Source organism: Rutidosis leptorrhynchoides, chromosome 3 (assembly GCF_046630445.1).
Source record: "Rutidosis leptorrhynchoides isolate AG116_Rl617_1_P2 chromosome 3, CSIRO_AGI_Rlap_v1, whole genome shotgun sequence".
NCBI lineage: Eukaryota > Viridiplantae > Streptophyta > Magnoliopsida > Asterales > Asteraceae > Rutidosis > Rutidosis leptorrhynchoides.
Genome location: NC_092335.1, coordinates 58,999,432 through 59,016,664, shown reverse-complemented (window position 1 = coordinate 59,016,664; position 17,233 = coordinate 58,999,432). Strand labels below are relative to the sequence as shown.

General features: G+C 38.1%; 1 protein-coding gene across 1 annotated transcript; it reads left to right on the top strand.

Moving 5' to 3' along the window:
* The first annotated feature begins 586 nt into the window (after positions 1 to 586).
* On the top strand, positions 587 to 3,996 carry LOC139896177 (GATA transcription factor 10-like). The gene is made up of 3 exons (XM_071878771.1): positions 587 to 748; positions 2,295 to 2,570; positions 2,837 to 3,996. The coding sequence occupies exons 1-3, from the start codon at positions 719 to 721 to the stop codon at positions 3,497 to 3,499; spliced, it is 969 nt and encodes a 322-aa protein (XP_071734872.1). The 5' UTR covers positions 587 to 718; the 3' UTR covers positions 3,500 to 3,996.
* Positions 3,997 to 17,233: the final 13,237 nt, after the last annotated feature.

The window sequence follows — 17,233 nt, the reverse complement described above, 5'->3', positions numbered from 1 at the left end:
TAATTTAACGGAAAAATGCGGGATGTTACAATATGTGTAACACTTGACCTTATTTGCTTCATTTTATCTTATCTTCTTTTTCACCCATTTATTTCAAATAAACCTTAAACCTTATTTTTATTACAGAAAATTAAACCTCACCATTTGGGAGTAATAAAAGAAGATAAACTAGCAAGTTTTATGAGATTTCATAGTTATTTTTTTGCAAGTAAATAATAATTTTGTGATATATGTCATAGTAAAATCGACATTACTCCGTATTAGATAAGGAGTACAGTATCTTTTATCGTGTTGATGAGGAGCAACTTTTATCGTATGTTATACTTTAGATATTTTAGGAAAGGTATAAATTGTCATTGTCATTATCACCTACACTTACACCACGTGGTCCCATGCACCATCTTTTGGGGGAGTGATTCGTACGTCACTATAAATTATCCATACACTGCTTTATGAAATTGTATAGTACACTACTGTATTGCACAATTAGTGATGTATGGATAATTTTAGTGGTGTACAAATCATCACCCATCTCTTTGCCCTATTTTTAATTAAAACTCTATTTCCAATTTCCCCCTTTTTGTTTTTCCCTAATTATCTTACCACTACCACCGCTCCCCTTTCCATTTCCCCTGAACCCTTCCTTACAAAAACAAGCATATACATCTATTTATATATCTATCAGACGCTATCTCTACCTAAAGTCTCTGAAATTGCGATGGTAAGGGGATTCGCCATGGAATCACAGGTCAGTGTTTCGTTTAAATTTCTTCATTTTGTTTTTTATTTAAAACAATTTTGATTTGATTTAGTTTTTAATGTATCGATTTCTGTGCAAATTTGTTGTGAATTTGGTGTGTAATGTGGGGGATGAAAGTAGGTGCTGTTTTGTTGTGCTAATTTTTCTAGGTCTTGCATTTCGTGCTTTTTAGGGCAAGTTTGATGAGCGGTACGACGTCGTTTTTGCTTTCTGAAGCGGAAAGTTGGAAATATATACTGTTACTATTTGCGCAGTGTATCTTTTTACTAAATATATATAAATTATAAATATAATAAATATAACAATATATATATGGTAATTTGTAACTACATTTATACCTTCACCAATTTTTCTCCAAGGTTTTTTTTTTTCTTTCTTTTCATTTTGTGAGGTATACATTAATACGGACTATTTTATAACCAAAAAAAGGTGTTTTTGTTAATAAATAAAAACAAAAAATAAAAAAATCCCGGATATGTATATTGAATTGATAGAATTATCGCGTAGACACGTACAAATAAATACGGAGTACTTGATTCTGTCATAAGTAACTAAGTAAGGTACGGTTAGCTGTCAAGTGAGTCAATATGTAATAATTTTCCGCGTGCTCAAAAATATCATAACGAGTAACGACATTTGAAAATACCATATTTTTGATTTGGATTAAAAATTATACTTTCAGAAAATAGTACTACGTAGTAATATATTTTCATGATATTGATTTAAATTAAATGTCACTGGGTTGACTTTACTACTTGGCAGAATTTTTACTAAATATGATAAAAATGTTATTTTTTTGAAGTACTAGTAGTTATTGGATCATGGAGATCATTATCTCCCATGACACATTGTGCTTGCACGTACTTATGAGAAAGGTCCAAGCTTTAGTCAATGGTCTTATTTTTTATTTTATTTCTTTGTTCATTTTTCATATTTGAAGTAATTGTACTGTTATTAGGTTTTTTTGTTTTGTTTTGGATTTACGACATTTCATCCGATTCTAATGGGTTATATGAACGAATAACAATGTAGGTTATGACAATTTTGCAATTTCTAGTAGGCAATGTACATTATATTATGCTAAATTGTAGAAACTCAAACCCTTTTTTTTTTCCTTCAAATTTTGTATATGACAAGTGTTTTGAGTGTCAATATGTGATAGAATGCAGCAATTTAAATATATACTCACTATAAGTCGATAAAATTCATGACATAAAAGTATGTTGCTTCGAATGGGTATTGGTTAGAAGGGTGTTGATATTATGTGCGTTTATCGCAATTTTAAAATATCGAAACTGGTTACTAATCTAATAAATACCAATTTATGCCTTGTCCTTGTCGGTTGCAATATGGGTATGAGTAGGTTTTCTGTTATCTTGAACCGAGAAGGTTCTACATGTTAAACCGTGAAAGTTTAACGACTATCTATCTTTTCTGTTTAAGCCATCGATCCGTTAATCCGCATTATATTGTGTTTCCTATATGCGTATGTAACAAATGGTATTGACCTTTTATTCTTTATTTTTCCTTTCAGGATAAGAGAATGTGCAAAGCTGAAACCGTTTTTCCAAGTGTAACCGTTGATTACAATCATCGTGCGTATGATGAAGATTGTTTCGGTGACATTCTCAATCTGTTTGATTTTCCTATGGAGAGTTTGGAAGGGGATGGATTTGCTGAAGATTGGGCCTCTAAACTTGGCCCAATACCTTCTGAGGTCTTCAAGGAGCTTATGCCACTGGGACCCAAAATTGACGTCGGCAATAATTTTACCTCCTCTGCAAATTTGCCCTTTGAGTATCCTGTGCTTGTAAGTATCAACCTTAGTTAGTTACTAACTTAAAGAGACCAAACATAAAATCCAACATGCTATGTTTGGTTATTCACTACTTTAAAACAAAATTATTTAAACATATAAGGCGGTATTACGTCCATTTTCTAAAAGTGCCATCTTTTTAGAATATGAAATATGACATTAGGAGCAACACAAATAATTTTGGTTTATCATTGCAAGAAGAGAAGGTGATTTGCATCTAATCATCAAAATCTTGATAGGTTCTTTACCTTTTTTTGCAGAATAACAGACCATCTCAACTAAAATACGAGCTTAATCGCGAAGAAGAAGTCAATCATATCCGTAGGATTTCTCAATTAAAACAGCACCCAACTTTTGTTGAAGTGAAAAGAGTGTATCCTTCTCAAACAAGCCCAAATTCAGTTCTCGAAAGTCGCAGTTCTAGCTCGAATAATAATAATGACAATAACAATAATAATAATAATAATAATTTTAATAATAATAGTACTGATAATAGCCATAGCCATGATAGTAATAAAGGTGTCTCCTTTGGAATAGAAATCTTAATTCCCGCAAGAAGTCGAACCAAACGTAGAAGACCAACAACTAATCCGTGGTTGCGATTACCTCTAACGATGCTTACTAACAAGGATAAAAAAGGAAGGAAACCACCTTTGCCTTCTGTTTTCATGGAAACAAAAAGATCTCATGAACGAGCGGATGTTGCAGGGATCATGAAATGTGCACATTGTGAAATAACCAAAACCCCACAATGGAGGGAGGGTCCAATGGGCCCAAAGACGCTTTGCAATGCTTGTGGGGTCCGGTACCGGTCTGGTCGGCTCTACCCCGAGTACCGTCCAGCTGCAAGTCCAACTTTTGTTCCGGCTCTGCACTCAAATTCGCACAGGAAGGTGATAGAGATGAGGCAGAAGGCAAAGTAAGCATCCAAGGCAAAGTAAGCAGCCAGAAGATATCAGGTAAGAAGGTCCCTAGTTTGTTAAATTTTCGAGTGATAAAGATAGTATGATGTTTATGTACAAAAATGAAAGGGACCCATTTGGGGTTGATTAGAATTAGGGCTTAAATCTAGCATATGTTTCAAGAAGAAGAAGTAAGGTACAATTTTGAGTTGGTTAGGAGTAGTTCATGTGAGATGTAAAGTATTGGTTTAACTATTTAAGTTCAGTTGACTGTTGACAGTTGTGTTCTTTTCTTTTGGTCGACTTTATTTCAAGATTCATTATAGCTCCTGATTGAAACTTGAATCTGTGTTTGTTGCTGACTAATTTTGGTTAAAATGCTGTGAAAGTTACAAATAGATCATCAAGGGATTGTGAAATTGCAAAAGAAGAATGTTCCATGTGTATGACTTGTGCCTCTGACAGAAAGATAGAAGAAATATAGTTTGGTTACACATTTTGTTGTATTTCCTTGCTTTGAGTTCCATATTCTAAGTTATGGGTGAAGATAAATCTATCTTTTAAAGTACTTTATTGACATAGTTGTGAGTTAACTATTTATATGCGAGAAAATTGCGCGGATAGTTCCTGTGGTTTGTAGCACCCATCGTGAATAGACAAAGTTGTTGATTTGGGGTTGGATAGTCATTATTTTTGAAATGTTGAGCATGGATAGCCCAGTTGACGATTTCTGTCTGATTCTGCCATTAACCTCATTGCACGTGCATTCCACACGAGGGTATTTTGGTCTTTGCACGATTACATCTGAATTCCATCTCTTTCCACTTTTGACTTTAATTTTTATCCCATCTCTTCTCCATTTAAACAAAACTCAAATTCAGGTTGTTGTTTTTTTTTTTTTTTTTAATAACTCAAAAACATACAACACTTGTTCATAAACAACAAAATTAATAATTACAACAATAGTTGAAGATCTATATTTTACAAAGTCATTCAAAAGCCCATTTCCTTAAGATTTCCTAAACCACAGTAGCATCCCGTTGACCAACATGAACTCATTTAAAAACCCATTTTCCTAAAAAATTCATAAATCATCAAAAACCATTTACCTTCTCATCTCGAATTGATTACAAAAATATGTTCTACATGTGACCTTTCAGATTGAATTAACAAAAACAAATTTGAAGTGATTCGATCCGAGTTCCTTTTTATACAAAAACGTCCTCGATTTAGCCTTCGGATCGTTTCGGAATGAAATCAAGAAAAGTAACAATGCAGAGTTCTTCATTTTCATCTCGTGATTGTTTCTGCAAAGTTTGAGGTTTCAATTTATTGAAACGAATTCGAATTTGGAGGTCAAAGCTACGGATCAAAAAGTCAATCGTATTGTTCATTATCAAATTCGGAGATTACAGGTTGATTCAGGTCCTGATAATGATAATTGAATGTTATGTAAATGAATTGCAACAAGTTTCATGAAGGAATCAAGTTCTAAAATAGTGTAGATTTCGAATTTGATCTTTGAGAGCACATCTTCATGTTCGTCACTGTTCTAGATCTACTGTAATTTAGTTTAATTTTGAGATGACCCGTCCTAATCCATAAGGACGAATACAATAACATATGATTACATCGCGAGGTACTTGACCTCTATATGATACCTTTTACAACATTGCATTCGTTTTTAAAAGACAAACTTCCTTTACATCGAAAGTTGACAGATATGCATATCCTTTCGTAATATATCTAACTATGAATGACTTAATATTAATCTTGATGAACTCAACGACTCGAATGTAACGTCTTTTGAAATATGTCATGAATGATTCCATATAATATCTCTAAAATGAGCAAATGCACAGCGGAAGATTTCTTTAATACCTGAGAATAAACATGCTTTCAAGTGTCAACCAAAAGGTTGGTGAGTTCATAGGTTTATCATAATAATCATTTCCATAATTTTAATAGACCACAAGATTCTCATTTTTCATAAATATCATTACACTCGCAAGTGTATAAAATCCATTCGTATGATGAACACCTGGTAACCGACATTAACATAATGCATATAGAATATCCCCCGCATACTCGCAAGTATGCCATAATATTGGCAATCGCAATCACCATTTAAATCGAAGTACTAAAGCATTCCAAATTCCAGAATGAGTTTTGTTAGGCCCATAGATCAATCTTTAGGATTCGCGTCAATTAGGGGTCATTTCCCTAATTCTTAGGTTACCAGACTTGAAGGGGCAATATTCGGTATAGTAATCCAACCATAGAATGTAATTTCGATTACTTGTGTCTATTTCGTAAAACATTTATAAAACAGCGCATGTATTCTCAGTCCCAAAAATATATATTGCAAAATCATTTAAAAAGTGTGATGGCCCGTACAAAATCATCGTGTACGAATCATCAACAACAGGATCATTACAAGGTTAAGTACTATATGCTGTAATAAAAGAAGTTGCATTCACGATAAAAAAGGTGACGTCATAACCGACGTCAATTGTTTTACACCAACAGTATGCTTCTACGAATAGCAAGCATGAATAAATGTATGTGACCCTTAGGTCGTTACAAAACATAGTTTCAAATGTATTAAAGTTTGAATGCAAGATAAACAGTTCATGCGGTGATAACACTAGAGCAGCGGGTGTCTACGGCAAGACTAGTACACAGCGGAAGCAACCTTAAGCACCTGAGAAAAACATGCTTAAAAACGTCAACACAAAGGTTGGTGAGCTATAGTTTAAGTATAACAGTATGTAAGGTAGGCCACGAGATTTCAGTGCTACAAAGAGCGTTCCAAAACAGTATGATAAAGTATATGTTAACCGTGGGCACTTGGTAACTAACTTAACGTTTATACCCCCTGAAAGTACACTTGGCAAGTACGTATGTATACGAAGTATTAAACACTCGTTAAATGCTAGCGCTACTAGCCCGAGTGGGGATGTCAAACCCTATGGATCCATATCTAAGATTCGCGTTCACCGGTTCAAAAACCAATGACTAAACGTTACCGAGCTAAAGGGAATGTTTATGCCGTTGTATAACCCACACATATATAAGTTTAAGTACTCGTGCCTGTATGTAAAACATAAAATCCGCATGTATTCTCAGTTCCCAAAATAAGTTAAAGTAAAAAGGGAATGCTATAACTCACAATGATAAAGTAGCGGTAAAGTATGACTCGGAAAGTAAGCAAGTAATGAAGGTTGTCCATACGGGTCCTCAACCTAAGTCAAATAGTACTAAGTTAGTAAATCATCCTAAAAGGTTTAAAAGTATGTAAATAAGGTCTTAAGGGTCATCATCATTCATCATCAAACAAAAGGTGTAAAGTATGTTTCGTTCATGAAAAGAGTTTAAAACAAAGGCTGAGTTTGGTCAGTCACCACGGCCTCTATACCTACTGAAATAAGGTGAGACCAGTGGAAATGGCTCCGTATATGAGTCCTTTAGTTGTGGTAAAAATTACAGAAGCAAACTCGTCTTCGTTTGACCGTGGCGACGGTCTAAGTGCGAGTAGGTCAGAATTTTCAGCCCAACGTTAAATGGACATAGTGACGATCGGAGGGCCATAAATCCTAAACCGTAACTCGGATTTAGACAAGTCCTATATAAAAAGTTATCTACTCGAACAGAGCTATCTGAAAATCATAATTAAAGTAGCCCAGGTCATAAGGGTCAGACACAGAAACAGTAGAACAGTAGGGTCAGTAGGTTCCGGTGGTTCTTGGTGCTCGATGCTTATCATGGTTCTCATCCTTGATGCATATAGCTTCAAGTGTATAACTCGTTGATGTGTTTGCATCATTTTCACCAAGGTTTGACCATCATAACCCAAGTGTAAGTCTAAGACATGAAGCACAACTCACTTAAGTGTTGCAAGTGTTTTGATGAACCAAAGTTACATCAAAGTCTTAGATCTAACACATACATGAACTTTAAAACTAATAATAAGTTACAACTTGAAAATAAACTTATAAAATCAAGATCTTAAGTTGTAGAACATAGTTCTTAGTTTGATCTTGAAGATCCAAGACTCAAAAGTCTAGATCTAACATAAGTGTACAAAGTTATAATTAAAGAAAGCTTACTTACATGTTCTTGAACTTTTAAAGTTAACTTGTGTTCAAGAAAATATGAGATCAAGACTAACTTGTAATACTTGACCATTTGAACCAACAAACATGAAATTTAAATGCATAATATAAAGTAGTAAACTAAGTAAACAAGTAGCTAGTTCAAGGTTGTTCATACTTTAAAGATTCAAGCCAAAGCTTGATCTTTAAGGAAAGTAAACTTTAAAGTTTACCTCATGAATCACAAGTATGCTTTCAACACATGAACTTTGATCTTTTAAAACTATAAGGGTAGAATCATAAACTAGTAAGTTTATGTTCTTGAGTGTTCTTGTAGATGCAAGATAAAATGAAGAATCAAACTAAAGAGTTTGATTCATAATAACAAGTAAGTAAACAACTATATGTAATTAAGTAACAAACATGAAGAAGTAAACAACAATCAAATGATGATGATAATGGGGTGTTGGTTTACGGTTTTAAGACAAAGAAAGGAAGGGAGAAAGTGTTCTTGCTACTTACAATTTTGAGAGAAAAGTGAGAGAGAAATGATATGCAAGTATTGTGTGTTTGAAAGTGAAGTAAGATGCTTGTGAGTAAGTAATATAAAAATGAAACCAAACCCTCCCTTACTCCCTCAAATGCCGACGGTTTGAATGGGTTCCAAGGGGGAGGGAGTTGTCTACTAGATTATGCAAGTTAAAGTCTTAAAAGTTGGATAATAAGAGAGCTTACATGGGGATAAGGTGGTAACTAGATTCCAATTACCTTAAACTAACTAGTTCATTTCAAAAGTAATACTTACATGGAAGAGTGGGCTAGTTAGTCCATTTAAAATGTAGGGTGGGCTTATAAGCCCAATATCATGAGTTCATAACACTAATAAAAGCCCAAGTTCAATTAATTAACAAATAAATTCAATTAAAGCCCAAGTAACTAACCAATAACCTTAGTTAATTAAAATGATTAATAAACTTAATCATGAATGTAAATAATATTCTAAAAATATTATTCGTGAAAGTTTCGTGTGTCACAAAGACGTTTCGGGCATTTAAAGTCAAGTACGGGCAATCATGGCAACATGTAAATGTAATAACGTACATTCGTTTAATCATAGGTATTAATAATAATAATTATTAATAAATAAACGTTGGAAAATCCAGGGTCGTTACATTACCCACCTGTTAAAGAAAATTTCGTCCCGAAATTTTAAGCTGAGGTAGATGGAGGAGTCGGGAAAAGGTGATGATACTTCTGCATCATTTGATCCTCTCGCTCCCAAGTAAACTCAGGTCCTCGTTTAGCATTCCATTGTACTCGTACAATTGGAATCTTGTTGCGTTTCAAAGTTTTGATCTCACGATCCATAATCTCAACTGGTTCTTCCACAAAGTGGAGTTTGTCGTCAATCGTAAGTTCTTCCAGTGGTATGATAAGTTCGGGTGTGGCAAGACACTTCTTCAAGTTTGACACGTGGAAGGTAGGATGAACTGAGCTCAATTGTGCTGGTAGATCCAAACGGTAAGCAACGGGTCCAACACGTTCCAAGATTTCAAAAGGACCAATGTATCGCGGGTTCAACTTTCCACGTTTTCCAAAACGAATCACACCTTTCCAAGGTGCAACCTTCAACATTACACGATCACCAACGTTGAATTCAAAGTCTTTACGTTTAAGATCGGCATAACTCTTTTGACGATCGCGGGCAGTCTTAAGTCTAGCTTGAATCTGAGCAATCTTCTCCATGGTTTCATGGATTACCTCGGGTCCGGTGATTTGCTTTTCGCCTACTTCGGCCCAACAAATAGGAGATCGGCACTTACGGCCATACAATGCTTCAAAAGGTGCGGCATTAATGCTTGAGTGATAACTGTTGTTGTACGAGAATTCGGCGAGTGGCAAATGCCTTTCCCAGACCTTTCCGAAATCGATGACACATGCACGCAACATGTCTTCCAAGGTCTGAATTGTTCGTTCACTTTGCCCATCAGTATGTGGGTGATAAGCAGTACTCATGTCGAGACGGGTTCCCATGGCTTCTTACAAAGAACGCCAAAATCTGGAAGCAAAACGGGGATCGCGATCCGAGATGATCGATAAAGGTACACCATAACGAGATGCAACCTCCTTGATGTATAATTGAGCAAGTCTCTTCATTGTATCCATTTCCTTCATAGCCAAGAAGTGTGCAGATTTGGTAAGGTGGTCAACAATAACCCAAATAGTATCGTATCCGCCCACCGTCTTTGGCAGCTTAGTAATGAAATCCATCGTGATCCTTTCCCACTTCCATTGTGGGATTTCCAGTTGTTGAAGTAACCCAGAAGGTCTCTGATGCTCGGCTTTAACCTTCGAGCAAGTCAAACACTTACCAACATAAGTCGCAACGTCCTTCTTAAGATTCGGCCACCAATACTGTTCTTTAAGGTCGTGGTACATTTTTTCCGCTCCAGGATGAATCGAATATCTATATTTGTGTGCTTCATCAAGTATAAGGTTCCGTAGATCTCCATAACAAGGTACCCAAATTCTTTCGGCATAACATCAGAGTCCAGACTCCCTAACCTCGAATCGAGAGACAAGAATGTTCAAATGTTCATGAGTTATATTCTCCTTCTTGAGAGCCTCATCTTGGGCTACTCTGATCTGGCTGTTGAGGTTCGAATGAATGGTGATGTTCAGAGCCCTAACACGAAGAGGTGCCATTCTCTCCTTTCGACTTAAAGCGTCAGCTACAACATTGGCCTTGCCAGGATGATAGCGAAGTTCACAATCATAGTCGTTTAGCATCTCGATCCATCGACACTGTCTCATATTCAGTTGCTTCTGATCAAAGATGTGCTGGAGGCTCTTGTGATCGGTGAAGATAGTGCTCTTAGTTCCATAAAGATAGTGTCTCCATAATTTGAGCGTAAAGACAACGGCTCCAAGTTCAAGATTGTGAGTAGTGTAGTTCCGCTCGTGAATCTTTAGTTGACGGGAGGCGTAAGCGATGACCTTTGATCATTGCATCAGTACACAACCAAAACCACTTTTCGACGCATCGCAATAAACAACAAAGTCGTCACTGCCTTCGGGAAGCGGTAAGATAGGTGTGGTGGTTAACTTCTTCTTCAAAGTTTGGAATGCTGATTCATGTGCGGGTTCCCAAATGAACTTCTTGCCCTTGTGAGTCAGCGCGGTCAAAGGACGCGCAATCAGAGAGAAACCCTCAATAAACCTTCGGTAATAACCGGAGAGACCTAGGAATTGGCGAATATGCGTCGGAGTAGTGGGGGTCTCCCACTTGCTGATGGCTTCAACCTTGGTGGGATCAACTTTGATACCCTGGTCGCTCACAACATGACCCATAAACTGTACTTCCTTCAACCAAAATTCACACTTGGAGAATTTGGCTTAAAGTTGCTCTTGTCTCAGGAGTTTAAGTACTAGTCAGAGGTGTTGCTCATGCTCTTATTCGCTCTTAGAGTAGATGAGGATATCATCTATGAAGACGATAACAAACTTATCCAGGTATGGCTTGTAGACACGATTCATGAGATCCATGAATACAGCAGGTGCATTGGCTAATCCGAATGGCATCACGAGAAACTCATAATGACCATAATGAGTTCTAAATGCAGTCTTCATTACATCGCTTTCTTTCACCCTCAACTGGTGATAGCCGGATCGAAAATCGATCTTGGAGTAAACGCTCGATCTTTGTAGTTGATCAAAAAGATCGTCAATTCTGGGAAGAGGATACCGATTCTTGATTGTCAATTTATTGAGTTCACGGTAGTCGATACACATACGGAAGGATCCATCCTTCTTCTTCACAAACAGAACAGGTGCGCCCTAAGGCGAGAAACTTGGTTGGATAAATCCTCGATCTAACAGCTCTTGTAGTTGACTCTGTAATTCTTGCATCTCGGAAGGTGCGAGTCTAAAAGGTGCGCGAGCTACAGGTGCAGCTCCTGACACTAAATCAATTTGAAACTCTACTGCTCTCTGCAGCGGCAATCCCGGCAATTCCTCTGGGAAGACATCGGAAAATTCGTTCACAATTCGAATGTTGTTCACGCTTTTCACCTCAGTTTCTACCGTTTTCACATGCGCTAGGACAGCAAGACGTCCCTTCTTCATAATCTTTTGCGCTTTCACGCAACTAATGAGGTTCATCTTCGAGGTACATCTTTCTCCGTAGATGATCAGTGGCTCACCGTTTCCTTGTGGTATACGAAGAGCTTTATCTCCACAGATAATATCGGCCCTTATCTTACTCAACCAATCTATACCGATGATCACGTCAAAACTTCCCAATTTGATGGGTATCAAATCGATTTCGAAATCTACACCAGCTATGTTGATAATAGCTCCTCGACTAATATGGTCAACTTTCTCAAGTTTTCCATTGGCGACCTCGACAAGCATGCTCTCTTTTAAAGGGACTAATGACCAATTAATCTTATCGCAAAAATGTCTACATACATAACTTCTATCCGCACCAGTATCAAACAAGACAGAAGCTAAAAGATTGTTGATAGTGAATATACCTGTCACCAAGTCGGGATTTTCTCGGGCGTCCCTTGCATTAACGTTGAAAGCTCTACCACGGAGTGGTCCGCCGTCTTTTCGCTTGTTTGGGCACGCATTTCTGAAATGGCCCGTCTGCCCGCATTCGTAGCACTTTTTCGGTCCATTGGTGTTCGGCTTCCCATTCAAAGTGGTGACCTTGCAGTCCTTGCCAACATGCCCAGACCATTGGCACTTCTCACAAACAACATTACAATATCCAGTATGGTGCTTGTAGCACCGCTTGCATTGTGGTAAGGTTCCTTTGTAGTTCGGGTTGGAGTTGGTGTTCGGATTGGGGTTTCCACCATTGTTGTTTCCCCTAAAACCCTCATGTCGTTTCACCGGGTTTTGATCATAGTTTCTTCCCCTGTTGTTCTTGTTGTTGTTGTTGTGGTTATCCCATTTGCGCTTCTCACTAGTACCCGCTTCAGACTTAGTTTTCTCCGGTTCATCGATGGTTATTTGATTCATTAAAGTATGCGCCATGCGCATCGCTTCGGGAACATTTGGTGGCTTGGACGAGGTGACGTTTCCCTTAATGCTCTTAGGGAGTCCCCAGAAGTACCTTTCCATTCGCTTGAATTTCGGAGTGACCATTGTCGGACACATCAGGGCTAGTTCCAAAAATCTCCTGTTGTAACCATCAAGGTCGTTCCCAACGGCCTTTAACTGCATGAATTCCATTTCCATCTTTTGTATCTCGGTTCTCGGACAATACTCCTCAATCATGGCACACTTAAATTCTTCCCATGGCGTAGCATACGCCTCATCAATGCCTTGTGCCTGTGCCATTATGTTCCATCACGTGAGTGCGCCGTCAGACAGCGTGCAAGAATAAAATTTGGTTTTGCTGTCCTCCGAACAGTTGCTAACTTGGAATACTGATTCTAGCTTTTCGAACCATCTAGTGAGACCAACCGGCCCCTCAGTGCCGCTGAATTTATGTGGTTTACAGCTCTGGAATTCCTTGTAAGTGCACCCATTACGAATGGGTTGAATAACCGGTGGTGGTGGCGATGGTGGTGGAGCTTGGGGTTGCATTTCCGTAATGGCTGCGGCTACACGTTCTTGGATCATCTCTTCAATTTGAGCAGCAGTAGGTGTGGATCGACCGTTAGCCATGGTGTTCTAAATAAAAATTTTGACTCAAGTCAAAATCCAACATTCAAATAGTAATAATACAGTATATAGTAACCAACATGGAATGAAAACATCACATGTTATTAAATAACGCATCTAGGTACAAATACCACAGAATCATCGTACAGTAATGTAAATAGAACATCGTGCAAAAATTAAATAACGCAAAGTTCCATTCATTAATAATAATAAGTTTCATACATCTGAATAAGTTCGTACAATACATAAGTGAAACATAAAACTACAACTAGATTACATAATGAAATCTAAATACAAAAGCCCTACGGTGAAGGTGGGTGAAGGATGTCCATAACATGGGCCATCTGGTCCTCTAGCTCAGCAACTCGAGCTCGGAGGATCTCCACCTCCCTTGTCAATTCCTCGACGATGGGAGATGGTGGGGCAGGTGGTGCCGGTGGTGCCGGTGGTGCCGGTGGTGCCGGTGGTGCAGACATTACATAACGGGGTGCAGATGTTCCGGCTCCAGAAATAGTCAGTACGTAACGGGGTGCCTTATGCACTTGTGGGTCGGCAGGGTACGGCACAAGCCGCTTACGAGCAGTAACCCTACGACGCCGACCAAATGCGTCAGTGAAAGCACGACCTCCATTCACCCCTGGAATGACGGTGCCATCAAAACGGTACCGCTTCTTCGGCGGGGTGGAGGGTGCCTGTATAGGTACATCAGCAGGGTCCTCATCATCACTGGAGTCGTCTGAGGAGGTGTCGTCGGATGAAGCATCAGTGGATGACGGGTCGTCCGAATCATGTGGTGGCTGTACGGGTAGCTGAACTGGCCGTCCTTGAGCGGCCATCATCTGTCTGTACCAAGCGGGTCCGATCGGAATGAGACGTCCATCAGGGGCGCGTCGGCACCAATGGCGATATCGGTTACGGAAAGGACCTTCCCCGAACTCCGCGGGAATCATAATCTCACCGGAGCGGGGCTGTGATCTTGAGGGTCCGGGGGCAGATGGAGCTGGAATCTTCGAAGGGTTCTGGGCTCCGCTAGAAGTAACCACTGGGCAGGTGCCTGGCTGCTAGTCCCGGAAGATGAAGCGCCAGGGTCACTCGAGGGTAGCGGAATCGGTGTGTCGGCAGCAGTAGCAGGTGGGGTGGCTGACGAGTCTGAACTGCCCAAAATGATAGCAGGTGGAGTATCCGACATCTGAACAAGGAAAAATAAATTTTTCCATGTCAGTAAGTCATAAAGCAAGCACGTATTAGGCCAACAGTTTAAATCATGTATAACAGTAAGTAGCATGGCAATAACGACAAGTATCATGCGATCAAAAGCAGATAATAGCATGCAGTAGTGAAATCATGTAATAGCATACGGTATATAGCAGTAAAAGTAGACAGTAGCATGCAGTAAGTTCAGCGGAAACAAGTAAACTAGCAAGTTGTAGATTAGTCCTATTAGTGAATCCTACTCGGGTCGGTCTTAGACTCACTAATGCATCCTAATTCCCTACAACCAATGCTCTGATACCAAATGTGATGCCCCGTACAAAACCATCGTGTACGAATCATCAACAACAGGATCATTACAAGGTTAAGTACTATATGCTATAATAAAAGAAGTTGCATTCACGATAAAAAGGTGACGTCATAACCAACGTCAATTGTTTTACACCAACAATATGCTTCTACGAATAGCAAGCATGAATAAATGTATGTGACCCTTAGATCGTTACAAAACATAGTTTCAAATGTATTAAAGTTTGAATGCAAGATAAACAGTTCATGCGGTGATAACACTAGAGCAGCGGGTGTCTACGGCAAGACTAGTACACAACGGAAGCAACCTTAAGCACCTGAGAAAAACATGCTTAAAAACGTCAACACAAAGGTTGGTGAGCTATAGTTTAAGTATAACAGTATGTAAGGTAGGCCACGAGATTTTAGTGCTACAAAGAGCGTTTCAAAACAGTATGATAAAGTATATGTTAACCGTGGGCACTTGGTAACTAACTTAACGTTTATACCCCCTGAAAGTACACTTGGCAAGTGCGTATGTATACGAAGTATTAAACACTCGTTAAATGCTAGCGCTACTAGCCCGAGTGGGGATATCAAACCCTATGGATCCATATCTAAGATTCGCGTTCACCGGTTCAAAAACCAATGACTAAACATTACCGAGCTAAAGGGAATGTTTATGCCGTTGTATAACCCACACATATATAAGTTTAAGTACTCGTGCCTAGTATGTAAAACATAAAATCCGCATGTATTCTCAGTTCCCAAAATAAGTTAAAGTAAAAAGGGAATGCTATAACTCACAATGATAAAGTAGCGGTAAAGTATGACTCGGAAAGTAAGCAAGTAATGAAGGTTGTCCAAACGGGTCCTCAACCTAAGTCAAATAGTACTAAGTTAGTAAATCGTCCCAAAAGGTTTAAAAGTATGTAAATAAGGTCTTAAGGGTCATCATCATTCATCATCAAATAAAAGGTGTAAAGTATGTTTCGTTCATGAAAAGAGTTTAAAACAAAGGCTGAGTTTGGTCAGTCACCACGGCCTCTATACCTACTGAAATAAGGTGAGACCAGTGGAAATGGCTCCGTATATGAGTCCTTTAGTTGTGGTAAAAATTACAGAAGCAAACTCGTCTTCGTTTGACCGTGGCGACGGTCTAAGTGCGAGTAGGTCAGAATTTTCAGCACAACGTTAAATGGACATAGTGACGATCGGAAGGCCATAAATCCTAAACCGTAACTCGGATTAAGACAAGTCCTATATAAAAAGTTATCTACTCGAACAGAGCTATCTGAAAATCATAATTACAGTAGCCCAGGTCATAAGGGTCAGACACAGAAACAGTAGAACAGTAGGGTCAGTAGGTTCCGGTGGTTCTTGGTGCTCGATGCTTATCATGGTTCTCATCCTTGATGCATATAGCTTCAAGTGTATAACTCGTTGATGTGTTTGCATCATTTTCACCAAGGTTTGACCATCATAACCCAAGTGTAAGTCTAAGACATGAAGCACAACTCACTTAAGTGTTGCAAGTGTTTTGATGAACCAAAGTTACAGCAAAGTCTTAGATCTAACACATACATGAACTTTAAAACTAATAATAAGTTACAACTTGAAAATAAACTTATAAAATCAAGATCTTAAGTTGTAGAACATAGTTCTTAGTTTGATTTTGAAGATCCAAGACTCAAAAGTCTAGATCTAACATAAGTGTACAAAGTTATAATTAAAGAAAGCTTACTTACATGTTCTTGAACTTTTAAAGTTAACTTGTGTTCAAGAAAATATGAGATCAAGACTAACTTGTAATACTTGACCATTTGAACCAACAAACATGAAATTTAAATGCATAATATAAAGTAGTAAACTAAGTAAACAAGTAGCTAGTTCAAGGTTGTTCATACTTTAAAGATTCAAGCCAAAGCTTGATCTTTAAGGAAAGTAAACTTTAAAGTTTACCTCATGAATCACAAGTATGCTTTCAACACATGAACTTTGATCTTTTAAAACTATAAGGGTAGAATCATAAACTAGTAAGTTTATGTTCTTGAGTGTTCTTGTAGATGCATGATAAAATGAAGAATCAAACTAAAGAGTTTGATTCATAATAACAAGTAAGTAAACAACTATATGTAATTAAGTAACAAACATGAACAAGTAAACAACAATCAAATGATGATGATAATGGGGTGTTGGTTTACGGTTTTAAGACAAAGAAAGGAAGGGAGAAAGTGTTCTTGCTACTTACAATTTTGAGAGAAAAGTGAGAGAGAAATAAAATGCAAGTAGTGTGTGTTTGAAAGTGAAGTAAGATGCTTGTGAGTAAGTAATATAAAAATGAAACCAAACCCTCCCTTACTCCCTCAAATGCCGACGGTTTGAATGGGTTCTAAGGGGGAGGGAGTTGTCTACTAGATTATGCAAGTTAAAGTCTTAAAAGTTGGATAATAAGAGAGCTTACATGGGGATAAGGTGGTAACTA